This window comes from Sphaerodactylus townsendi, linkage group LG05 (genome assembly GCF_021028975.2).
Source record: "Sphaerodactylus townsendi isolate TG3544 linkage group LG05, MPM_Stown_v2.3, whole genome shotgun sequence".
Taxonomy (NCBI): Eukaryota; Metazoa; Chordata; class Lepidosauria; order Squamata; family Sphaerodactylidae; genus Sphaerodactylus; species Sphaerodactylus townsendi.
Genome location: NC_059429.1, coordinates 135,392,749 through 135,419,169, shown reverse-complemented (window position 1 = coordinate 135,419,169; position 26,421 = coordinate 135,392,749). Strand labels below are relative to the sequence as shown.

The 26,421-nt window shown below is 56.1% G+C and overlaps 1 protein-coding gene across 1 annotated transcript; it reads right to left on the bottom strand.

Annotated features, from left to right (window-relative positions):
* Positions 1-697: 697 nt before the first annotated feature.
* LOC125433523 lies at positions 698-21,185 on the bottom strand. Its single transcript, XM_048498106.1, has 4 exons — positions 20,843-21,185; positions 7,147-7,308; positions 4,130-4,261; positions 698-1,280 (listed from the first exon to the last, which is right to left on the bottom strand). Exons 1-4 carry the CDS (start codon positions 20,937-20,939, stop codon positions 1,144-1,146), a joined length of 528 nt encoding a protein of 175 aa, XP_048354063.1. The 5' UTR covers positions 20,940-21,185; the 3' UTR covers positions 698-1,143.
* Positions 21,186-26,421: the final 5,236 nt, after the last annotated feature.

The window sequence follows — 26,421 nt, the reverse complement described above, 5'->3', positions numbered from 1 at the left end:
AAATCATAGACTCGTAGAGTTGGAAGAGACCCCAAGGGCAATCAAGTCCAACCCCCTGCAACGCAGGAACGCACAGCCAAGCATGCTGTCAGGCGCGTCTTCGGTTTAACCAAGCACCGTTCCACTCATTAAGACAGGCACCTCCACTCCTGATCACAGATTCGAGCCTTGGGGTCTCCTGTTAAAAGGTTCACGTATCAGGACTTAAATAAACCTTTAACTGCAACGCTGGAGCGCTACAGCCTCTGAGCGTGGCAAAAACTGGTTAAATAATCCAGGGGGCAAACGCAAGGGGTGCTGTTCTACACGTTGGCCACAGGAAGAAGAAGAGTTTGGATTTATATCCCCCCTTTCTCTCCTGCAGGAGACTCAAGGGGGCTGACAATCTCCTTGCCCTTCCCTCCTCACAACAAACACCCTGTGAGATAGGTTGGGCTGAGAGAGCTCCGAGAAGCTGTGACTAGCCCAAGGTCACCCAGCTGGCGTGGGTGGGAGTGCACAGGCTAATCTGAATTCCCCAGATAAGCCTCCACAGCTCAGGCGGCAGAGCTGGGAATCGAACCCGGTTCCTCCAGATTAGATACATGCGCTCTTAACCTCCTTCGCCACTGCTGCTCCAGGAACCAGCCCAGCCCAACCCAAAGACCCTTTGCCCCGCAGGCCCTGTGCAAAAAGAAGACGCAGCGGGAAGCCAGAATTCAATGTAGTGGTTTATTCTCTTGTGTAAATAGGTGAGCAGGTGGTATGGAAAGGGAGGACCCCCCCCCCCAATCTGGAAGGGACCTGCTGATTGGCTGATCCCCCTCCCTCTACATAATCCAAGGCCCCTTCCGCACAGGCAAAATAATGCGTTTTCAAACCACTTTCACAACGGTTTCCAAGTGGACTTTGCCATTCCGCACAGCTTCAAAGAGCACTGAAAGCGGTTTGAAAGTGCATTAATCTGCATGTGCGGAATGAGCCCAAGACAGGACAAGGGAAACAGGGATTTGGGGAAAGGCACTTTGGGTTGATTCAGAAGGCCGAGGAACCGGACCCCGCTTTTCCTGCGTGTTTCCGGCCGCCCTGCTAGGGGGCCGCTTCTGCCACCGGGATAGCAGCCCCATGCCGGGGAGGGGCCCGCGGCCGGCACGGGCCTGCCGCTCACTTCTTCCACTCGTTCTTGTCGTAATCCCACTTGGCCGCAAAGCCCTGCACCGGACTGACGCGCATATCCAGCATCCTCTTGACCTGCATGGCCTTCCACTCATCGTCCAAAGTGTGCGGCTTTGGCGGGAACACTGAGAACACACAAGGGGGGGGGGAAGGAAACCAAGTGAGATGGGGGGGCGAAGTAGCTGACATGAGAACAGGGCCAGGGGAGATGCCGCCCCCCCCCCATGATGCAAGGGGACCTCTCCCATGACCCCGGCGACCAGGTCGTCCCCAGCTTCCTAGCCAGGACATTCCGGACCCAAGAAAACCGACCCCTGAACTCCGCGGCCCTGAGAAAGCACGCAGCGTTTCTCCGAATCTGCGCTCGGGCAGAAACTGTCCTGTGGCCGTTCCAAGCGGAGGAGAATCCTCCACCCACCCAGAGATGTTCTTCCAGCCGGGCCAGGGAATTGGACTGTCCTTTCTCACTCCCTCCTGCCGCCCCTCCCTTCCTCCCCACGCCCCTCGCTTGGCAGATAGGCTGTTATTGCAAATCCAGGAAAACAGCTCCGTGGGCATCAGACCAGGCCGGGCTAAACAGCGGCCCCTTTGTTCCTCCCCACCCTGATTTTCAGGAGCAGACGCTGGGTTGTTTACTCCCCGATGGCCGAGGAACATCAGCTGCGGGCAGAGGCCTGCACTAGGGGGAAGGGGGGGGGGCGTGAGAGAGACCCCGTGCGCGCCCTCTGCTGGAACCGGTGCCATTTCTGTACTGCTGTTTCACACTGCAGAGTCTGACGCTTTGGGATTCGCTCTGCCCGCCTTCTCTTATTTTGCAAGCGTCCACTGCAAAGGCAAGCTGGTATTTCCCAAGCAGTCTGGGCAAATTGGCAAAGACTTCTCAAAGCTCAAAATATATTACCGTGTTTCCCCGAAAATAAGTCAGTGTCTTATATTAATTTTTGCTCCCAAAGATGCGCTACGTCTTATTTTCAGGGGATGTCTTCTTTTTCCTGTGTTCTGTTCGTCGGGCAGGCTTCCAAACAACAAACTTTGCTACGTCTTACTTTCGGGGGATGCCTTATATTTTGCACTTCGGCAAAACCTCTGCTACGTCTTATTTTGGGGGGATGTCTTATATTCGGGGAAACAGGGTAGCTAAAGAATAATGTGTCCAGTTCTGGGCACCGCAATCCGAGAAGGAGATTGACAAGCTGGAACGGGTCCAGAGGAGGGCAACCAAAATGGCGAAAGGTCTGGAATCCATGCCCTACAAGGAGAGACTTAGGGAGCTGGGGATATTTAGTCTGGAGAAGAGAAGTTTAAGGGGAAAAATGATAACCATGTTTAGATATTTGAAGGAACGTCATATTAGTGAGGGAGCAAGCTTGTTTTCTGCTGCTCCAGAGACTAGGGCCAGGAGTCATGGGTTCAAGGTGCAGGAAAAGAGATTCCACCTAAACATCAGGAAGAATTTCCTGACTGTCAGGGCTGTTTGACAGTGGAATGCACGGCCTCGTTGAATGGTGGAGCCTCCTTCTTTGGAGGTTTTTAAAGAGAGGCTGGATGGCCACCTGTCAAGAGTGCTTTGATTTTGTGTTGCTGCATTGCAGGGGGTTGGACTGGATGGCCTTTGGGAGTCTCTTCCAACTCTATGATTCTATGAAGATGGGGAAAGATTACAATATTTCCCTGGGGGGGGTTGTGCCGTCAAGGCGTGGCTGACTTACGGCGCGCCCCCACAGGGTTTTCAAGGCGAGAAACGTTCGGAGGTGGTTTGCCGTTGGCTGCCTAGTATTCCTTGGAAAGTGACCATCCAAATACTAGCCCTGCTTATCTTCTGAGATCTGACAAGGCCAGCCCAGCCTGAGGCTATCCTGGTAAGGGTACAGTGTGTCATATTTATTTATTTATTTATTTTTATTTATTATTTGACTTATAAGATGCCTCCCCCCCCCCCCGAAGGGCTCGAGGCGGCTCACAACACGGCTGTTATTCAAAACAGCCATCACACAACATAAAACTTAACCTATTAACCAATTTAAAATTGAAGCAGCAGTTACACACCGTAATTACAATTAAACAACAAAGTTGTTTTAACAGTTAATCAAAATCATTAATTAAAATTGGCGTTTCTTTATGACCCATTCCTGTTCAGAACTGAAGGCTGCAACGGAACTGACTGGTGGTGGAAAGTTATGTCAAGTAACAGCTGACTTAACGGCAACCTGGGAGGGATTTCAAGGTTTTCAAGAGATAGGTAGGTTTTGCCATTGCCTGCCTCTGCGTAGCAAAATATTGTCTCCCTTCCAAGGGTTAACCAGAGTGTCTCTCACTTGGGGCAAAACACCCCATAAGCCACCCCCTGCTGTTCCATGAACTGAGAGAATACAATTGCCATCTTCCGGGCAAGCCAAACCCAACAGAAGAAGAAGAAGAGTTTGGATGTATATCCCCCTTTCTCTCCTGCAAGAGACTCAAAGGGGCTGACAATCTCCTTGCCCTTCCCCCCTCACAACAAACACCCTGTGAGGTAGGTGGGGCTGAGAGAGCTCCGAGAAGCTGTGACTAGCCCAAGGTCACCCAGCTGGCGTGTGTGGGAGTGCACAGGCTAATCTGAATTCCCCAGAGAAGCCTCCACAGCTCAGGCGGCAGAGCTGGGAATCAAACCCGGTTCCTCCAGATTAGATACACGAGCTCTTAACCTCCAACGCCACTGCTGCTCCTTAACCAGAGTGTCTCTCACTTGGGGCAAAACACCCCATAAGCCACTCCCTGCTGTTCCACAAACTGAGAGTATACTATTGCCATCTTCCGGGCAAGCCAAACCCAACAGGTGAAGAAGACCCCGGGACATTATGATGGCAGGCTGCGGAAGTGGCACCTGTTGGGTTTCCGCCTGCTACGCCCCCTGGACACCACCCAGGCAGTGGCATCAGCCGCTTCAGCCACTCAACCAGACCTTCCCGCCTCTGCTCTCGCCCCCTTTCCGTACCAAAGTGCCGCTGCCCCCAGACGATGATCCCAGTGATGCCGAAAAAGATGAAGACGCCTCCCACCACTGTCTTCCACTCGTTGCTCGGCTTGTTCATCTCTGCATAATTCTGGTGGAACTTCAGCCGGTACACTGTAAGAAGAGGGGAAGGGTCTGCGTCAAGCCCCTGGCCCAGTCAGGCTCCCCACTCCCCCAACCATGGGTGGATTCAGATGTGTCAATTTCTCAATGGATGCAACGTTGACAACTCCACAAACAACCAACGCGCTGCATCAACCGCTGCTTTACCAATTGCGCTAAGCCCACATATAAAGTGCAATACATAAAGTGCAACCAGTGAAAAGTGCAAACATCAGAGCCTAGACTCTTACAATACTACACATATCACGTCACCCTACAACAGTGATGGCGAACCTTTTCGAGACCAAGTGCCCAATTTGAAACCCAAAACCCACTTATTTATCGCCAAGTGCCAACACGGCCATTGAACCTGAATACTGAGGTTTTAGTTTAGAAAAAACGGTTGGCTCCGAGGCGTGCGTTACTCGGGAGTAAGTTTGGTGATAGTCAGTGGCTTTACTTTGAAGCAACCGTGCAACTCTTCCAACAAGTGAATCACAACCCTAGGAGGGTTTACTCAGAAGCAAGTCCCATTGCCAGCAACCAAGCTTACTCCCAGGTAAAGGATTGTGCTTTAGTTCTTTGCATGAAAATAAGTGGGTTTAACAGCACTTAACAGGGTTACCTACACTGCTTCCCCAAAACTAGGTCTTAGGTTTAATGCTAATAATTGAGCCAAGTGGCCCAGGCCAGCCTAGATATGTGGGGGGGGGACTCTGTGTGTGCCCACAGGGAGGGCTCTGAGTGCCACCTCTGGCACCCGTGCCATAGGTTCGCCACCACTGCCCTACAACATAGTCAAGGTGACTAAACGATGTCTTCTTCATTCGGTTCTATGTCTTCGTCCGTATAGGTACTTGGACGGGACCCCTTCTTTGAAGATAATCAATCACTTATCAATAGCTGCATATACTGCATTCCAGTCAGTAGAAGTAGGTCTATATGGCAATGCGGACCGGTCTGAGCAAAGTCCATCAATTAAATATCCAATAATAAACGGGTTGCGCTACTGTAACCGTTTTCGATAGATTCTTCTTCAGATTACAATTCTTCAATCTTAATCGGGATAATTACTCAAGGTGACTTCCTCACATCCATTCAGAAGGGAAACTTGAGCTATTGATAAGTGATTGATTATCTTCAAAGAAGAGGTCCCGTCCAAGTACGTATACCAGTGTTAGCGAACCTTTGGCACTCCAGATGTTATGGGCTACAATTCCCATCAGCCCCTTCCAGCATGGCCCATTGGCTGATGGGAATTGTAGTCCATAACATCTGGAGTGCCAAAGGTTCGCCACCACGGACCTATACAGACGAAGACATAGGACAGAGTGAAAAAGACATCGTTTAGTCACCTTGACTATGTTGTAGGGTGATGTGATATGTGTAGCATTGTAAGAGTCTAGGCTCTGATGTTGTTTGCACTTTTCACTGGTTGCACTTTATGTATTGCACTTTATATGTGGGCTTAGCGCAATTGATGAAGTAGCGGTTGATGCAGCGCGTTTGTTGTTTGCGGATTCTGATGTCCCCGTCAGTAGCCCCACGTCCCGCCATGTCACTACTTCAAGCCGACACAGGGTGGGAACAGAGACGATGCTCTCGGTTACCCAGAGGGGAAAGCCCAAGTCTGACAGAACAGCCCACAACCATCAGATTTTCCTCTGGGGAACCAACGCTGTCTTCCACAGGATGCTCGCGTAGCCAGACTTCACATTCTCTCTCTGGCTACCTACAAGGGAAGATTCGCAAATATCCCATCTAGCGAGCAGCTTTGACCTGCTTGCAGGGACATATAGAGACCCTCAAACTTGTATTCCTGCACTGTAATGTTTATACAACCTTAAGAGACATTCATAAAATCCCATCTGAACGAAGCTCTACTGACTTCTGACAAAGGGAAAATTAAATATATTGTCAAAGGCGTTCACGGCCGGATTCAATTGGCTTTACTTGTGGAACTTCCTGGGCCCCAACAGAGCCCCCTGCCCCGCCATCCCTATGAGGTTGACCTATCCACCCACTCCTGCTTCTCCTATTTTTAACACTATCCTTTTAGTGAGATTTGTTAGATTTGTGGATACTGTTTTTATCTAATAGTTTTATGTTAGAAGCTGCCCTGACCCAATAAAGGGAAGAGCAGCCTACAAATGTAAATAATAATAATAATAATAATAATAATAATAATAATAATAATAATAATAATAATAATAATAATAATAATAATAATAATAATAATATATGGTTGAGGCTTGAATTGTAATGAAAGGTCAACAACCAGCTAAAGAACTGGCAGCTGTGAAATCAACCAATAATAATAATGATAAGGCACAACTTAGTGGCCAAGATGATCCACTGGAATTTATGCAAGAATTACAACATAAGAACAGCTAAGAACTGGTGGGAACGTTGTCCAGAGAAAGTAATGGAAAATGAGAAGGTCAAGATCCTGTGGGACTTTCGAATCCAAACGGACAAAGTGTTGAAACACAATACACCAGACATCACCGTAATCAAGGACAAGAAAGTGAGCATCATCGACATAGCGGTCCCCGGTGACAGCAGGGTCATTGAAAAAGAACACGAGAACTAGACCCCATGATTTGAAAATTGAGCTACAGCATCTATGGCACAAACCGGCTGAGGTCGTCCCAGTGGTAATCGGCACGCTGGGCGCCATCCCAAAAACACTGGGGCAGCACTTAAAACACCTTTGAATTGACAAAATTAACAACTGTCAAAGCCAGAAGGCAGCCCTGCTGGGATCCGCACAAACGCTACGCCGATCGATACATTACAACTTCCTAGGCCTCTGGGTGAGGCTCGAATTGTAATGAAGGCCAACAACCAGCTAGAGATCTGGCAGCTGTGAAATCCAGTATTATAATAATACGTACAGGCCACCTTCTCCTCATGGCTTAACTGCTTCCAAGATCCTTTCTCCTTCTCCTTCAGGCTCTTCTGGGAGGCATCGAGCTCCTTGCGATAGGGAACATCGGGAAAGGGGTGGACGCGGTTGTCGAAATACCTGGGCACCGAGGCATCCTCTGCCGTTATCACTGTGGAGAGAGATAAGGCAAAGGGAAGGACTCCGTGGATTGACTGTAGGGCAGGAAAAAGATTTCACACCGTTAACCTACGGAACTCATTGAGTTTCAGGGGTGTGTAGGCATTTGAACGCAGGCCTTGGCTGTCTTAGGCGGAGACTGTTTTCATTCCCATTTTGTAGGCTGGATAATTTAGAAGAGGGGACCACTTTCCTCCAGGCAAGCAGGCGTGGGGGGTTTGTCTTCTCCAAAAGGGATCACAATGTCCTCCTACGGGGAAGCCGCCTGCTGGTTTTGGAAACGGGCTTTCATGGAAACTGGTTGGGAGGCGGTCTTGTGAGTGACGCCATTACTAGCCCCGGCTATGCTGCTGTCCAGCCAATCAGAGACTTCTCTTCCCTTTTGTCAACTCAATGCCTGGCAGCTGTGAAAAAGGCAAACTCTATGCGGGGGATCATTAGGAAAGGAATTGAGAATAAATCTGCAAGGATTGTCATGCCCTTATATAAAGCAGTGGTGCGACCGCACTTGGAGTGCTGTGTCCAGTTCTGGTCGCCACATCTCAAAAAGGATATTGAGGAAATAGAAAAAGTGCAGAGAAGGGCAACAAGGATGATTGAGGGACTGGAGCACCTTCCTTATGAGGAGAGGCTGCAGCGTTTGGGACTCTTTAGTTTGGAGAGGAGACGTCTGAGGGGGGATATGATGGAAGTCTATAAAATTATGCCTGGGGTAGAAAATGTGGACAGAGAGAAATGTTTCTCTCTTTCTCACAATACTAGAACCAGGGGGCATTCATTGAAAATGCTGGGGGGAAGAATGAGGACTAATAAAAGGAAACTTCTTCACGCAACGTGTGATTGGTGTTTGGAAGATGCTGCCACAGGAGGTGGTGATGGCCACTCACCTGGATAGCTTTAAAAGGGGCTTGGACAGTTTGATGGAGGAGAAGTCGATTTATGGCTACCAATCTTGATCCTCTTTGATCTCAGATTGCAAATGCCTTAACAGACCAGGTGCTCGGGAGCAACAGCCGCAGAAGGCCATTGCTTTCACATCCTGCATGTGAGCTCCCAATGGCACCTGGTGGGCCGCTGCGAGTAGCAGAGAGCTGGACTAGATGGACTCTGGTCTGATCCAGCTGGCTTGTTCTTATGTTCTTATGTTCCCTTTTCAAGATCAGTCGGAGAGGTTGATGCCCTGGGCTGCTACTGTATTGTATGCAGGGAGGTCTACACACGAGCAGTCATTAGAAATGTGACTAATATTCCTGCTGGAGCTCCAACGGCTGTGTGATTTTGCCACTCAGGCCGGTCTGCGCCTAACCCTATCTCAGTGATGGCAAACCTTTTCGAGACCGAGTGCCCAAACTGCAACCCAAAACCCACTTATTTATCACAAAGTGCCAACACGGCAATTTAACCTGAATACTGAGGTTTTAGTATCGAAAAAACGGTTGGCTCTGAGGTGCGCGTTACCCGGGAGTAAGCTTGGTGGTAGTCGGTGGCTTTGATTTGAAGAAACTGTGCAATGCTTCGAATGGGTGAATCACGACCCTAGGAGGGTTTACTCAGAAGCAAGCCCCATTGCCAGCAATTGAGCTGACTCCCAGGTAAAGGATCACGCTTTCGTTCTTCCCATGAAAATCAGTAGGGTTTAACGGCGCTTAACAGGGCTACCTACACTGCTTCCCCAAAACTAGGTCTTAGGTTTAATGCTAATAATCTCCCTGAAATAATTACACTATTATCACATGACGTACTCTGTGCTCGTGTGCCCACAGAGAGGGCTCTGAGTGGCACCCGTGCCATAGGTTCGCCACCACCGCCCTATCTGATCCATCTGCAACTGCTCAGAAACTGGAATTGTGATTTTTAGTACCAAAAGCACATTTAGGCTCAGCTTGGCCCATATCGTTGCCCTTGTAGCCCCCACATTATTGTAATTTCCCCCCCCCCAAGAACTCTGGGAATTGTAGTTTTAGGCTTGTGTTAGGGAGTGCTTGCGTTCAATTACAAAGGGAAAGTTCTCATTGACAGCCAGTGTGCTGTAGTGGTTAGGAGAAGTGGATTCTAATCTGGAGAACTGGGTTTGATTACTCACTCTGCCATAAGAGCGGCAGACTCTTATGTGGTGAACTGGATTTGTTTCCCCACTCCTACGCATGAAGCCTGCTGGGTGACCCTGGGCCAGTCACAGTTCTTTCAGAACTCTCTCAGCCCCACCTACCTCACAAGGTGTTTGTTGTGGGCAGGGGCGTAATGCCCATTGGGCAAGGTGGGCAGCTGCCCAGGGCACCCCCTTGTGGGGGGCATCAAAACGCAGGGTTCGTTTTTTGGGTATTTTTAGTGGTTTTCCATTTTTGGCCTGCAGGGGGCGCATTTTTTAGGCTAGCGGCACCAAAATTTCAGCGTATCATCAGGAGACTGTCCTTGTGCTACATCCCAAGTTTGGTGAGGTTTGGTTCAGGGAGTCCCCCATCTCCTTAGCAAAGAATGGGGGATGGGGCACCCTCTTTGATGGTCCATAACTTTGGACCCCTTAAACCAGGGGGGCCAAAGTTATGGACCCTCAAAACTGTAGCCCCCATCTCCTATTAGCTCCCATTGGAAACAATAGGAGATGCGGCACCCCCTTTGGGAGTCCATAACTTTGGACTCCTTGAACCAAACCTCACCAAACCTGGGGGGTAGCATAAGGACAGTCTCCTGATGATATGCTGAAATTTCGGTGCTGATATGTCTAAAAATGCACCCCTGCAGGCACCAATGTCCTGGTGCAAAAAAAAAATTGGTTGTGGTAGAGTGGCCGCCCATGGGGGGGGGGGGGCATCCATCTCAGGTTTTGCCCAGGGCTACAGTTTGCCTCGTTACGCCCCTGGTTGTGGGGAGAGGAAGGGAAAGGAGCTTGCAAGCCACCCTGAGTCTCCTTATAGGAGAGAAAGGTGGGGTGTCAATCCAAACTCTTCTTCGTCTTTGGAGGTTTTTAAGCAGCGGTTAGATGGCCATCTGACAGCAATGCCGATCCTGTGAATTTAGGGAGAAGAAGAAGAAGAAGAGTTTGGATTTATACCCCCCCCCCTTTCTCTCGTGCAGGAGACTCAGAGGGGCTGACAATCTCCTTGCCCTTCCCCCCTCACAACAAACACCCTGTGAGGTAGGTGGGGCTGAGAAAGCTCCAAAGAGCTGTGACTCGCCCAAGGTCACCCAGCTGGCGTGTGTGGAAGTGCCCAGGCTAATCCGAATTCCCCAGATAAACCTCCACAGCTCAGGCGGCAGAGCTGGGAATCAAACCTGGTTCCTCCAGATTAGATACACAAGCTCTTAACCTCCTACGCCACTGCTGCTCATAAGAGGGCTGGCAGGAAGGGATGAGTCAGTGTCTGGCTCTCGTAGCCCTTCCTTGTGCCCAGGGGAACACTTATCACTACTTTGGGGTCAGGAAGGATTTTTTCCTCCAGGCCAGATTGGCCAGGGATCCTGGGAAGTTTTTTGTCATCTTCTGGCCATGGAGCCGGGGTCGCTGGAGGTGTTGGGAGGAGATGCTTGTGAATTCCCTGCCTTGTGCAAGGGGTCGTATCCGAAGACCCCAAAGGTCCCTCCCAACTCTGTTTCTATGAAACAGTGCAGCTACAAACGGTTCATTTCCCCTTCTTCCCCAGCACCGTGCTCCCGACAAACATCGCCCTCCGCACTTGATTTCTGCAGCTCAAACACACAACGTGAAATGGAGCCCTAACATCACGCATCCAAAAATTTTAGGAACAGGTTCCCATGGTGGTGGGATTCAAACTGTGGCGTAGCGCCAATGGGGCTGGGTGGGGAACGATGGGGGCGTGGCCAGGCATTCCGGGGGTGGGGCATTCCTGGGAGAGGCTGTGGCAAGGACACAGCCGCTGCGCTGGTCCTTGGGCTGGAAACGAATGCACGCAGGCGCAGGCTGCCACGCACGCCGGTGCACCTCCTGCTAGACTGCTTCAAGTTCTGCGCGCTACTGCTGAGAGGAGGGGCGTAAGGCCAAAATCACGTGGCAAAATCACCCATTAGTAACCCCCTCTCAGCAGACACGAATAATTAGTCACCTACTCTCGGGAACCTGTGAGAACCTGCTGGATCCCACCTCTGGTCCTCCCAATGGCTTTTCGGTAAAGTAGGTAAATGTTCCAAGTCTGTCTCCAAACACCAGCTCTGAGGCGGAACAATGGAAATGCTTCCCTCTGGCTTTTTGTTTCTTCCTTGGCTTTCCTTTTCATTCCAGGGTTTTGTTTGTTTCTTGCGCCTTTTTATTTATTTATTTATTTATATTTATTTATTTATTTACTTACTTACTTACTTACTTATTTATTTATTTATGAGATTTTTATACTGCCCAACCCCCAAAGAGCTCTGGGCGGTGTACAACATAAACTTCATATAACATGTACAACAAACCCCATTAATTAATAAATGTAAATATAAAGTTAAAATTTAAATTTTTAAAACATTTAAAACACAGCGGTAAAGTCAATAAAATGGCGTCAGCAATACCCCAATTAAACCCTCCCGAAGAGGGGGAAACAGAGGAAAAAGTGGGTCCCCTAGATGACAAGGGGCTCCGAAAACGGAGGAATGGAAGGGGCACCTCATCAGCGGCTGGACACTCCAAAAGCCCGGTGGAACAACTCAGTCTTGCAGGCCCTGCGGAATTCACCAAGGTCCCGCAGGGCCCGGACAGCTGGAGGAAGAGTGTTCCACCAGGCAGGGGCCAAGGCAGAGAAGGCCCTGGCCCGAGTGGAGGCCAGCCGCATCATTGAGGGGCCAGGAACCACCAGTAAATTGGCCTCTGCTGAACGCAGAGGCCGAGTTGGGACATATGGGGTAATGCAGTCCCCATTCTCATTGGGCTGGGCTAATGAGTTTCAGCAGTTTTTGAGCTGCTGTTTTTACCCGGTTTTATTGTTAGCCCTGCTGTGATGCCTCATCACTGCACGTTGTTTTTATATTGCTTTCTCTTCTGGTCTTCCTGATCTGCTGTCTCAGTCTAAAACAGAGGTCTTCAAACTATGGCCCTCCAGATGTTCAGGAACTACAATTCCCATCAGCCTCTGCCAGCATGGCCAAGTAGCAGGGCTGATGGGAATTGTAGTTCCTGAACATCTGGAGGGCCACAGTTTGAAGATCCCTGGTCTAAAACCTTAGGAGAAAGCAAGGGGGACAGGAGAAATGGTCAAAACAGCCAACAACAGTCCTTGTCGAAGGCTCTCATGGCTGGGATCACTGGGGTGTTGTGGGTTTTCCCGGTTGTATGGCCGTGTTCCAATAGCATTTTCTCCTGACGTTCCGCCTGCATCTGTGGCTGGCATCTTCAGAGAGATGCCAGCCACAGATGCAGGCAAAACGTCAGGAGAAAATGCTACTGGAACACGGCCATACAACCCGGAAAACCCACAACACCTGAACTCAGTCCTTGCATTGAAGACATCAGGCTGTTCACTGGTGGAAGCTGGACACTGTCGGGGAGGGGAGAGATGGACTTTGGCGACTTGGCCCGGCACGGCTCCTGAGCAGAGAGCCGGCCGCCTCCCCAAACTGGGACCCCGTCCAAACCAAAGCCTTCCCCAGGCGCTCGGAGGGAGTGACAGTTCGCTGGCAGCATCCAATTTGCGGCGGGCTGAGAAATGTTAAAAATCCAATAAAAATATTAGACATAAACAGCTGGTGGAAGACGGGTTGTTGTGGGCACTCCTTCGCTTGGACCGCAGGCTGCGATTTCTCGTGCCGGGAATTCCGCCCGCTGCTGGTGGCCGATCCGAACGCCCTCGGGTCGCCATCAATTTATGGCAACCCTGTAGGGTGTCGGACTCTCGAACGTGGAAATAACAGAGACCGTAGGAAAGTCCTAAAGCAGTTTATTTCTTGCAACGCGAAGAGTAACAATAGAAAGCAGGATCTGAGCTAGAGAGCTCCGATCCCAGACCTATATCAGTGATAGCGAACCTTTTCGAGACCGAGTGCCCAAATTGCAACCCAAAACCCACTGATTTATCACAGAGTGCCAACACGGCAATTTAACCTGAATACTGAGGTTTTAGTTTAGCAAAAACGGTTGGCTCCAAGGCGTGCGTTATTCAGGAGTAAGCTTGGTGGTAGTCGGAGGCTTTGCTTTGAAGCAACCGTGCAACTCTTCCAATGGGTGAATCACGACCCTAGGGGGGTTTACTCAGAAGCAAGCCCCATTGCCAGCAACCGAGCTTACCCCCAAGTAAAGGATAGTGCTTTCGTTCTTTGCATGAAAATCAGTGAGGTTTAACAGCGCTTAACAGGATTACCTACACTGCTTCCCCCAAACTAGGTCTTAGGTTTAATGCTAATAATCGAGCCCAGCGGCCCAGGCCAGCCTAGATGTGTGTGTGGGGCATTCTGTTTGCGTGTGCCCACAGAGAGGGCTCTGAGTGCCACCTCTGGCACCCGTGCCATAGGTTCGCCACCACTGACCTATATCCTTAAAAAAAAACCCGTTTCGCCCCACACCAAATGTCCCTTACAGTTTCTACAACATTTGCACTACAGAGCTTCAAAGAACCTGGGAACCGTTCACACCTTCTCGCAGATGAGCTGGCGCCAAGAGGTCGCCAGGAAGGGAAGAGGGAAACAGGAAAGCATTTCCAGGAAAACATTTGCCATTCCCACACAGCAAGACACCTAGGCACTGACAGGCACGGTCCTGACGTAGGATTTACAAGGCAAGGGATGGACAGAGGTGGTTTGCCGTTGCCTGCCTCCACGTACGACCCTGGACTTCTTTGGCGGTCTCCCATCCAAGCGCTATCCAGGCTGACCCTACCTAGCTGCCAAGGCCTGATGAGATCGGACTAGCCTGGGCCAGCTAGGTCAGGCCAAACAAACAGAGGTGGTTTGTCACTACTTGCCTCCGTGCAGCAACCCTGGACTTCCTCGGCAGCGTTCCATCCAAAAATTAAACCCTGTTTGGTTTCCAAAATCTGACTAGAGAGGGCTAGGGCAAGCCCTCTATCCTTCCATGAGGATAGGAAGCAGGGATTGGGATGGCATGACCCTGTGGTAGAACTTGAACCCAGAGCTTCCAAGGTCAGCTCTCTCCTACTGTAACTCAGTATGGGTTTTTGGGGCAGTGATAGAAGAAGAAGAGTTTGGATTTATATTCCCTCTTTCTCTCCTGTAAGGAGACTCAAAGGGGCTCACAATCTCCTTGCCCTTCCCCCCCCCCACCACAACAAACACCCTGTGAGGTGGGTGGGGCTGAGAGAGCTCTGAAGAACTGTGACTAGCCCAAGGCCATTGCTTTCACCTCCTGCCGGTGAGCTCCCAAAGGCACCTGGTGGGCCACTGCGAGTAGCAGAGTGCTGGACTAGATGGACTCTGGTCTGATCCAGCAGGCTAGTTCTTATGTTCTTATGTCAGTCGGTGCAGGGGTTCCACGGCCGCTTTCCCTGCCTTTGACAGAAAAACAACATTTCCTCCTCCTCCTCCTCCTCCTCCTCCTCCTCCTCCGCCGCCGCCGCCGCCGCCGCCGCCGCCGCCACCTGCCTGCCATCTGCAAAGGGCACTGGTCTTTTTCTACGGTGGGGAGGAAGCTCCGGTCTCGTCTGGTTCTGCCAAGGGGGGGGGGGGGCGCCGCCGACAGGCTGCCAAGGACATCACGTCTCCGGCCGGAGCTCAGTGGGGCCCAAACGAACTCTGGCAGCCTCTTGTGGCCACTGGAGGAAGAGCAACTCGGCCCAGCTGTGCTGCTGGAAAATGGTGTGGTCCAGGAGAATGGGGGGGCTGGGGGCAAGGGGGTCGTCCCAGGGTATTTTCGCCAACTTTGCTCCAAGCACCTTTAAGAACATAAGAACATGCCAGCTGGATCAGACCAGAGTCCATCTAGTCCAGCACTCTGTTCCTCGCAGTGGCCCACCAGGTGCCTTTGGGAGCTCACCTGCAGGATGGGAAAGCAATGGCCTTCTGCTGCTGCTGCTCCTGAGCACCTGGTCTGCTAAGGCATTTGCAACCTCAGATCAAGGAGAATCAAGATTGGGAGCCATAAATCGACTTCTCCTCCATCAATCTGTCCAAGCCCCTTTTAAAGCTATCCAGGTTAGTGGCCATCACCACCTCCTCATAAGAACATAAGAACAAGCCAGCTGGATCAGACCAGAGTCCATCTAGTCCAGCACTCTGCTACTCGCAGTGGCCCACCAGGTGCCTTTGGGAACTCACCTGCAGGAGGTGAAAGCAATGGCCTTCTGCTGCTGCTGCTCCTGAGCACCTGGTTTGCTAAGGCATTTGCAACCTCAGATCAAGGAGTATCAAGATTGGGAGCCATAGATCGACTTCTCCTCCATAAATCTGTCCAAGCCCCTTTGAAAGCTATCCAGGTGAGTGGCCATCACCACCTCCTGTGGCAGCATATTCCAAACACCAACCACACGTTGTGTGAAGAAGTGTTTCCTTTTATTAGTCCTAATTCTCCCCCCCAGCATTTTCAATGTATGCCCCCTCCCAGCCCTTTGGAAGGGCTTAGTGTTAAGACTCACACGTTGGCAAGATTTGTGTGCAGGACACCTGAAAGACTGACAAGATTTCCATGGAACAACAGTTCATAAGTCAAGGATGGGGTTTAGGGTTGCCAGGTCCCCCCCACCCACCCCCGTGGCCACCAGTGGGGGATGGGGGGCTAGGATTGCAGCTCTGACTTGGAAAATCCCTTGATAAGAATCCAGAGAGCTGGCGTGGTCTAATCTGGAGAACAGGGTTTGATTCCGCACTCGTCCACTTGAGTGGCGGAGGCTTATCTGGTGAACCAGATGCGTTTCCGCACTCCTACATTCGTGCTTGGTGACCCTAGGCCAGCCACAATTCTCTCGGAACTCTCTCAGCTCCAACTACCTCACAAGGGGTCTGTTGTGGGGAGAGGAAGGGAAAAGAGCTTGTCAGCCACCTTGGGTCTCCTTCCAGGGGAGAAAGATGGGGTATGAATCCAAACTCTTCCTCTTCTCTTTATAGTATATTAGGCATCTACCAAATGAGTGGGCTGACTTGGACAGCCCAAGCTAGGCCAACCATGGAAGCTAAGAAGAAGAAGAAGAGTTTGGATTTCTATCCCCCCTTTCTCTCCTGCAGGAGACTCAAAGGCGCTTACACTCTCCTTGCCCTTCCCCTCTCACAACAAACACCCTGTGAGGTGGGTGGGGCTGAGAGAGCTCCGAAAAGCTGTGACTAGCCCAAGGTCACCCAGCTGGCGTGTGTGGGAGTGCCCAGGCTAATCTGAATTCCCCAGAGAAGCCTCCGCAGCTCAGGCGGCAGAGCTGGGAATCAAACCCGGTTCCTCCAGATTAGATACACGAGCTCTTAACCTCCTACGCCACTGCTGCTCCTGGTTCGTATTTGGATGGGAAACCACCGAAGAAGTCCAGGGTTGCTATGCAGAGGCAAGCAATGGCAAACCACCTCGGCTCATCTCTGCCCTGTCCTGGGTGACCCAAGCTAGCGTGGTTTTGTCAGATCTCAGGAACTAAGCAGAGTTGGCCCTGGTTAGCGCTTGAATGGGAGACCACTAAGGAAGTCCAGGGTTGCTATGCAGAGGCAAGCACAATACTAGAACCAGGGGGCATCCATTGAAAATGCTGGGGGGAAGAATTAGGACTAATAAAAGGAAACATTTTTTCACGCGACGTGTGATTGGTGTTTGGAATATGCTGCCAAAGGAGGTGGCGATGGCCACTCACCTGGATAGCTTTAAAAGGGGCTTGGACAGATTTATGGAGGAGAAGTCGATCTATGGCTACCAATCTTGATCCTCCTTGATCTGAGATTGCAAATGCCTTAGCAGACCAGGTGCTCAGGAGCAGCAGCAGCAGAAGGCCATTGCATTCACCTCCTGCAGGTGAGCTACCAAAAGCACCTGGTGGGCCACTGCGAGTAGCAGAGTGCTGGACTAGATGGACTCTGGTTTGATCCAGCAGGCTAGTTCTTATGCTCTTATGTTCTTAAGCAATGGCAAACCACCTCGGCTCATCTCTTGCCTCGAAAACCCTGCAGGGTTGCCATACGTCAGTTCCAACTTGCCTGCACCTTTCACGATCACCGCCAAATCTAGAGTGACCAACCTTCAGTCGGGGCCTAGATTGGAATTACAACTGGTGTCCGGGCTACAGAAACCCGTTTTCTAGGGGGAAACGACAGTTTTGGAGTGTGGACCTCGATGGCATCACATTCTCTTCAGCTCCATCCCTTGAGAAGACTCCCAACTCCAAGTCTCCAGGAATCCCCCAACCAGGAGTTGGCAACTGTGCAAAATCGCCTCTCCGTGTCAGCTGTTTCCGTTTGCAAAACAGGCAGAGGGCCGTGCACTTTGGCAAGCCCGTTTTTTCCTCCCGCCAATATCTTTTTTCGAAAGGCAGGCTTTTCGAGAGCAGGTGAAGATGTCTGTGACCGCATGAACCAAGAAAGGTTGTAAAAACACCTCACACCCCACCCCCCCATCATAGCAGCAAGTAGCAGCAAGTGACGTAAATCCAGGAAATGAACAGCACCTCCTACCCCCCCACCCCCCTGCAAGTCCTGTCCTTGCGCTGCTTGCTCCTGCTTCCCTCCAAACCTTCCCCCCCCCAATCGCATCACAAAAGCACAGATGCAACAGCCATTCTGCAATTGTCCTCTCTGCACCAGATCAAAAGGGCATACTTCTTTGATCCAATTTAAAGGGGAAAATCCCAAGCGGCCCTGGAGTCTGGCATTTAAAGGGGCCGGCTTCCCTGAACAAGCAGCCTTTTATTTCCTGGGGGGCTTCTGTTCTCGTCCCCGCCCCCCTATCCTGCCTGCACGCCCCTCTCTTCTACGAATTGCATCTGGTTCCTGTTTAGCGTATATTCGGTGTTGACTAAACTGCTCGGTGTTCACACTCTGGCTGTTTTGACAGAGCGATGTGGCGTTTTTTAAAACTTTCAATACTGTTTCTGTTTCTTTGGCCAACGTTGCTTTTAGTCTATTTTTAAGCAGTTGTTGTTCCTGACGTTTGGGGTTAAGGTTAATTAGTACATTACTGGATTCAGAAAGTTACATAAGAACAAGCCTGCTGGATCAGACCAGAGTCCATCTAGTCCAGCTCTCTGCTACTTGCAATGGCCCACCAGGTGCCTTTGGGAGCTCACCTGCAGGAGGTGAAAGCAAGGGCCTTCTGCGGCTGCTGCTCCCAAGCACCTGGTCTGCTAAGGCATTTGCAATCTGAGATCAAGGAGGATCACGATTGGTAGCCAAAGATCGACTTCTCCTCCATAAATCTGTCCAAGCCCTTTTTAAAACTAACCAGGTTAGTGGCCATCACCACCTCCTGTGGCAGCATATTCCAAACACCAATCACACGTTGCGTGAAGAAGTGTTTCCTTTTATTAGTCCTAATTCTTCCCCCCAGCATTTTCAATGAATGCCCCCTGGTTCTAGTATTGTGAGAAAGAGAGAAAAATTTCTCTCTGTCAACATTTTCTACCCCATGCATAATTTTATAGACTTCAATCATATCCCCGCTCAGACGTCTCCTCTCCAAACGAAAGAGTCCCAAACGCTGCAGCCTCTCCTCATAGGGAAGGTGCTCCAGTCCCTCAATCATCCTCGTTGCCCTTCTCTGCACTTTTTCTATCTCTTCAATGTCCTTTTCGAGATGCGGCGACCAGAACTGGACACAGTACTCCAAGTGCGGTCGCACCACTGCTTTATATAAGGGCATGACAATCTTTGCAGTTTTATTATCAACTCCTTTCCTAATGATCCCCAGCATAGAGTCTGCCTTTTTCACAGCTACCATGCATTGAGTTGACATTCCCATGGAACTATCAACTGAGACGCCCAAATCCCTTTCCTGGTCTGTGACTGATAGCACTGACCCCTGTAGCGTGCAACCCCTGTTACAGAATATTCAGAAATAGCAAAGTTGATGACAGTGTGAAGAGACAAGTTGGAACGATTTCTTGGAAAAGTAGAAACATTTTATCTTTTGAAGACCTACCCAAATACAAAAGTAGCGGCAGGGTTTGAAATCTAAAGGAAACAGTAGGTTATAACCACAAGAATACGCTTAAGAAAATAAAACTATTGCATTGATAGGAAAATTATATATGCACGAACCTAGAGATAACTTTTAATCAAAGATGAGATAACGGCAAGTCAATGAAAAATGTATAGTGTTTTTGTGGGGTTTTTTTCGTGTTTGCATGCTTTGTCTGTTTTATGTTTGAGGAAATAAAAAATTATATTAAAAAAATGGTAATTAGTACATCACATATGGTCTATTATTGTATCTGCAGCCAGCTCGAGCAACTGGTGGGGGAGAAGTGTTTTAAATACAAAAATAACTCAGACAATGTTCCATTCGTTCCATATCAGTCTGGCCTACTGTGTCGTCCTTGACTTCAGAAACGGGAGACTGAAATCCCACCTATGCCGTCTGCCAACCTTTACGGGTCACCTGGAGATCTCTGGGCTATTGCAACCGATCACAAGTGGACATCGATCACTTCAGGGTGATTGAAGGATTGGAGCACCTTCCTTATGAGGAGAGGCTGCAGCGTTTGGGACTCTTTAGTTTGGAGAGGAGACGTCTGAGGGGGGATATGATTGAAGTCTATAAAATTATGCATGGGGTAGAAAATGTTGACAGAGAGAAATTTTTCTCTCTTTCTCACAATACTAGAAACAGGGGGCATTCATTGAAAATGCGGGGGGGGGGGAGAATTAGGACTAATAAAAGGAAACAACTTATTCACGCAATGTGTGGTTGGTGTTTGGAATATGCTGCCACAGGAGGTGGTGGTGGCCACTAACCTGGATAGCTTTAAAAGGGGCTTGGACAGATTTATGGAGGAGAAGTCAATTTATGGCTACCAATCTTGATCCTCCTTGATCTGAGATTGCAAAGGCCTTAGCAGACCAGGTGCTCAGGAGCAGCAGCAGCAGAAGGCCCTTGCTTTCACCTCCTGCAGGTGAGCTCCCAAAGGCACCTGGTGGGCCACTGCGAGTAGCAGAGTGCTGAACTAGATGGACTCTGGTCTGATCCAGCAGGCTAGCTCTTATGTTCCCCTAAAGAAAACAGCTGCTTTGGTGCGTGGACCCTGTGGCATTATATACCCTATCAGCCCTAATGATCCACGCTAGCCTGCTCTTGTCAGATCTCAGAAACTAAGTAGGGTTGCCCCTGGCACGTATTTGGATGGCAGATCTCCAGTGAGACAAGGTGAGGATCTATTCCAGTGGTGGCGAACCTATGGCGCTCCAGATGTCCATGGACTACAATCCCCATCAGCCCCTGCCAGCATGTAGTCCACGAACATCTGGAGTGCCATAGGCTCGCCACAATGGATCTATTCCAATCCTGTTTGCTTTAAGCATACTACAGTTCCCATCATCCCCTGCCAGCATTATGCTGGCAGGGGATGATGGGAACTGTAGTCCATAACATCTGGAGGGCCACGAGTTTAACACCTGTGGCTTAAAGGATGGGGAGATTTCCACCTGAGCAGCAAGGGAAGGTTGAATGCAAATGGAGCTTCGCTTACCGTCTCCTCCATGACCGTGGGCCGCTCGGATGCCCGCAACAGCCAGGATCCCTCTCCGGGACAAGAGGCCCACGCGCGAGGACGGCAGCGACAACATCTGGGGGGCCAGAGGAGAGACACAAGCCGTGACGCTGGATCAGACCGTCAGTCAGGTCAAAGGTCAGCGTTGTCTGCTCAGACTGGCAGACCGCTCTCCAGGGTCTCAGGCCGAGGTTTTTTGCATCGCCTGATTCCTCTAACTGGAGACTCTGAGGACCGAACTTGGAACCTTCTGTGTACCATGCAGATACTCTACCCCTCAGCCACAACCCTCCCCCATTCCAAGAAGCCGTCTTAAGCTGAATCAGATCTCTTTGGTCAATCAAGAAGAGGAGGAGGGGGAGGAGTTTGGATTTATAACCCCCCCATCTCTCCTGTAAGGAGACTCAAAGGGGTTTACAATCTCCTTTCCCACCCACCCCTCACAACAAACACCCTGTGAGGTGGGTGGAGGTTCAGTGGCGTAGGAGGTTAAGAGCTCGTGTATCTAATCTAGAAGAACCGGGTTTGATTCCCAGCTCTGCCGCCTGAGCTGTGGAGGCTTATCTGGGGAATTCAGTTTAGCCTGTGCACTCCCACACACGCCAGCTGGGTGACCTTGGGCTAGTCACAGCTTCTCGGAGCTCTCTCAGCCCCACCCACCTTACAGGGTGTTTGTTGTGAGGGGGGGAAGGGCAAGGAGATTGTCAGCCCCCTTGAGTCTCCTGCAGGAGAGAAAGGGGGGGATATAAATCCAAACTCTTCTTCTCTTCTTCTTCCAGAGCTCCCAAGAACTGTGACTAGCCCAAGGTCACCCACCTGGCGTGTGTGGGAGTGCACAAGCTAATATAGTTCACCGGATAAGCCTCCACAGCTCATGTGGCAAGCGGGGAATCCAACCTGGTTCTCCAGATTAGCGTGCACCTGTGCTTAACCACGACACCACGCCGGCAGTATTGCAAACTCAGACTGGCAGCCGCTCTCCAGGGTCTAAGCCGGAGATCTTTCACATCACCGACTGCCTGGTGCTTTTACACGGAGATCGTGGGGACCAAACCTGCGACCTTCTGTATGCCCAGCAGATGCTCTATCCCTAAGACTCGACTCCTCCCACCCCACAAGTTGCCTCATGCTGAATCAGACCTCTTTGGCCCATCAAGGTGAGCATTATAGACTTGGACCGGCAGCGGCTCCCAAAGGCGCCGGCTTACTCACTTTACACCCGGCCTTTTCCCCCAATGGGGACAAAGAGCAGCCTGCATCGTTCTCCTCTCCCCCACTGTATCCCCACAACAACCCTGCAAGGTGGGCTAGGCTGAGAGAAAGAGACTGGCTCGAGATCAGCCAACGAGCGTCCCTGGAAATCCCAGCCCAAGCCCCCTAGATCTGAACCCAACACTCTTAGCCTTCCCTGCCCCATTTGCAAGTGTCCGCCACTGCGCGTACTTACATTTTTATTTTGCACTACATCTTACATGTTGTGCTTGTTTCAGATTCATACAATCCTAGCAGTGGCGTAGGAGCTGTTAGGGTTGCCGCCTCTGGGCTGAGAAATCCCTGGAGATTTGTGGGGTGGAGGGAGGGGGACGCAGGGTTTGGAAAGAGTGGGACCTGGGCAGGGTTCGATGCCGCCCTCCTTTTTCTCCCAGGGACCTGATCATGGCTGCAGTCTGGAAATCAGTTGTGATTCGAGGAACTCTCTCCGAGCCCTGCCCACAGACCTGCAAACCCCACCAGCAGCAGTGGCGTCGGAGGTGAAGAGCTCGTGTGTCTAATCTGGAGGAACCGGGTTTGATTCCCCGCTCTGCCGCCTGAGCTGTGGAGGCTTATCTGGGGAATTCAGATTAGCCTTTATACTCCCACACACGCCAGCTGGGTGACCTTGGGCTAGTCACAGCTTCTGGGAGCTCTCTCAGCCCCACCTACCTCGCAGGGTGTTTGTTGTGGGGGGGGGGGCAAGGAGATTGTCAGTCCCTTTGAGTCTCCTGCAGGAGAGAAAGGGGGGATTTTAAATCCAAACTCCTCCTCCTCCTCCACCCGGAGGAGTGGGCACCGTGCCCCAGACGGCCCGGCTCAGGCCGCATGATCAGATAACATGGAGAAACCAGCCAAAAAATCACTGGGGCATGAAATGGGCAGCTGACCCACAGGAAAAAGCACAGTCGCCTGATAGGGGGGTGGGGGTATCTCTCTCTCTCTCTCTCTCTCTGTGTGTGTGTGTGTGTGTGTGAGAGAGAGAGGGGGGGGGGTTGCCACCTGTTTGCCCCCCACCCCCCCCCCCCCCCTCCTGGCTCGCCCCCCCCCCCCCCCCCCCCCCCCCCCCCACCCCCCCCCCCCCCGCTCTCCCGCCCCCCCCCCCCCCCCCCCCCCGCGCCCCCTCCCCCCCCCCTCCCCCCCCCCCCCCCCCACCCCCCCCCCCCCCCCCCCCCCCACCCCCACCCCCCCCCCCGCCCCCCCCCCCCCCCCCCACCCCCCCCCCCCCCCCCCCCCCCCTCACCCCCCCCCCCCCCCCCCCCCCCCCCCCCCACCACCCCCGCACCCCCACCCCCCCCCCCCCCCACCCCCCCCCCCCCCCACCCCCCCCCCCCCCCACCCCCCCCCCCCCCCACCCCCCCCCCCCCCCACCCCCCCCCCCCCCCACCCCCCCCCCCCCCCACCCCCCCCCCCCCCCACCCCCCCCCCCCCCCACCCCCCCCCCCCCCCACCCCCCCCCCCCCCCACCCCCCCCCCCCCCCACCCCCCCCCCCCCCCACCCCCCCCCCCCCCCACCCCCCCCCCCCCCCACCCCCCCCCCCCCCCACCCCCCCCCCCCCCCACCCCCCCCCCCCCCCACCCCCCCCCCCCCCCACCCCCCCCCCCCCCCACCCCCCCCCCCCCCCACCCCCCCCCCCCCCCACCCCCCCCCCCCCCCACCCCCCCCCCCCCCCACCCCCCCCCCCCCCCACCCCCCCCCCCCCCCACCCCCCCCCCCCCCCACCCCCCCCCCCCCCCACCCCCCCCCCCCCCCACCCCCCCCCCCCCCCACCCCCCCCCCCCCCCACCCCCCCCCCCCCCCACCCCCCCCCCCCCCCACCCCCCCCCCCCCCCACCCCCCCCCCCCCCCACCCCCCCCCCCCCCCACCCCCCCCCCCCCCCACCCCCCCCCCCCCCCACCCCCCCCCCCCCCCACCCCCCCCCCCCCCCACCCCCCCCCCCCCCCACCCCCCCCCCCCCCCACCCCCCCCCCCCCCCACCCCCCCCCCCCCCCACCCCCCCCCCCCCCCACCCCCCCCCCCCCCCACCCCCCCCCCCCCCCACCCCCCCCCCCCCCCACCCCCCCCCCCCCCCACCCCCCCCCCCCCCCACCCCCCCCCCCCCCCACCCCCCCCCCCCCCCACCCCCCCCCCCCCCCACCCCCCCCCCCCCCCACCCCCCCCCCCCCCCACCCCCCCCCCCCCCCACCCCCCCCCCCCCCCACCCCCCCCCCCCCCCACCCCCCCCCCCCCCCACCCCCCCCCCCCCCCACCCCCCCCCCCCCCCACCCCCCCCCCCCCCCACCCCCCCCCCCCCCCACCCCCCCCCCCCCCCACCCCCCCCCCCCCCCACCCCCCCCCCCCCCCACCCCCCCCCCCCCCCACCCCCCCCCCCCCCCACCCCCCCCCCCCCCCACCCCCCCCCCCCCCCACCCCCCCCCCCCCCCACCCCCCCCCCCCCCCACCCCCCCCCCCCCCCACCCCCCCCCCCCCCCACCCCCCCCCCCCCCCACCCCCCCCCCCCCCCACCCCCCCCCCCCCCCACCCCCCCCCCCCCCCACCCCCCCCCCCCCCCACCCCCCCCCCCCCCCACCCCCCCCCCCCCCCACCCCCCCCCCCCCCCACCCCCCCCCCCCCCCACCCCCCCCCCCCCCCACCCCCCCCCCCCCCCACCCCCCCCCCCCCCCACCCCCCCCCCCCCCCACCCCCCCCCCCCCCCACCCCCCCCCCCCCCCACCCCCCCCCCCCCCCACCCCCCCCCCCCCCCACCCCCCCCCCCCCCCACCCCCCCCCCCCCCCACCCCCCCCCCCCCCCACCCCCCCCCCCCCCCACCCCCCCCCCCCCCCACCCCCCCCCCCCCCCACCCCCCCCCCCCCCCACCCCCCCCCCCCCCCACCCCCCCCCCCCCCCACCCCCCCCCCCCCCCACCCCCCCCCCCCCCCACCCCCCCCCCCCCCCACCCCCCCCCCCCCCCACCCCCCCCCCCCCCCACCCCCCCCCCCCCCCACCCCCCCCCCCCCCCACCCCCCCCCCCCCCCACCCCCCCCCCCCCCCACCCCCCCCCCCCCCCACCCCCCCCCCCCCCCACCCCCCCCCCCCCCCACCCCCCCCCCCCCCCACCCCCCCCCCCCCCCACCCCCCCCCCCCCCCACCCCCCCCCCCCCCCACCCCCCCCCCCCCCCACCCCCCCCCCCCCCCACCCCCCCCCCCCCCCACCCCCCCCCCCCCCCACCCCCCCCCCCCCCCACCCCCCCCCCCCCCCACCCCCCCCCCCCCCCACCCCCCCCCCCCCCCACCCCCCCCCCCCCCCACCCCCCCCCCCCCCCACCCCCCCCCCCCCCCACCCCCCCCCCCCCCCACCCCCCCCCCCCCCCACCCCCCCCCCCCCCCACCCCCCCCCCCCCCCACCCCCCCCCCCCCCCACCCCCCCCCCCCCCCACCCCCCCCCCCCCCCACCCCCCCCCCCCCCCACCCCCCCCCCCCCCCACCCCCCCCCCCCCCCACCCCCCCCCCCCCCCACCCCCCCCCCCCCCCACCCCCCCCCCCCCCCACCCCCCCCCCCCCCCACCCCCCCCCCCCCCCACCCCCCCCCCCCCCCACCCCCCCCCCCCCCCACCCCCCCCCCCCCCCACCCCCCCCCCCCCCCACCCCCCCCCCCCCCCACCCCCCCCCCCCCCCACCCCCCCCCCCCCCCACCCCCCCCCCCCCCCACCCCCCCCCCCCCCCACCCCCCCCCCCCCCCACCCCCCCCCCCCCCCACCCCCCCCCCCCCCCACCCCCCCCCCCCCCCACCCCCCCCCCCCCCCACCCCCCCCCCCCCCCACCCCCCCCCCCCCCCACCCCCCCCCCCCCCCACCCCCCCCCCCCCCCACCCCCCCCCCCCCCCACCCCCCCCCCCCCCCACCCCCCCCCCCCCCCACCCCCCCCCCCCCCCACCCCCCCCCCCCCCCACCCCCCCCCCCCCCCACCCCCCCCCCCCCCCACCCCCCCCCCCCCCCACCCCCCCCCCCCCCCACCCCCCCCCCCCCCCACCCCCCCCCCCCCCCACCCCCCCCCCCCCCCACCCCCCCCCCCCCCCACCCCCCCCCCCCCCCACCCCCCCCCCCCCCCACCCCCCCCCCCCCCCACCCCCCCCCCCCCCCACCCCCCCCCCCCCCCACCCCCCCCCCCCCCCACCCCCCCCCCCCCCCACCCCCCCCCCCCCCCACCCCCCCCCCCCCCCACCCCCCCCCCCCCCCACCCCCCCCCCCCCCCACCCCCCCCCCCCCCCACCCCCCCCCCCCCCCACCCCCCCCCCCCCCCACCCCCCCCCCCCCCCACCCCCCCCC

Bases quoted from the DNA above. Each gene is read 5' to 3' on its own strand.
- LOC125433523 (XM_048498106.1), bottom strand. From the start codon at position 20,939: ATGTTGTCGCTGCCGTCCTCGCGCGTGGGCCTCTTGTCCCGGAGAGGG. The intron at 7,309-20,842 runs GTAAGCGAAGCT...CTCTCTCCACAG, and splicing joins CCACGGTCATGGAGGAGACG to TGATAACGGCAGAGGATGCC. The intron at 1,281-4,129 runs GTACGGAAAGGG...GTGTGTTCTCAG, and splicing joins CTGGGGGCAGCGGCACTTTG to TGTTCCCGCCAAAGCCGCAC.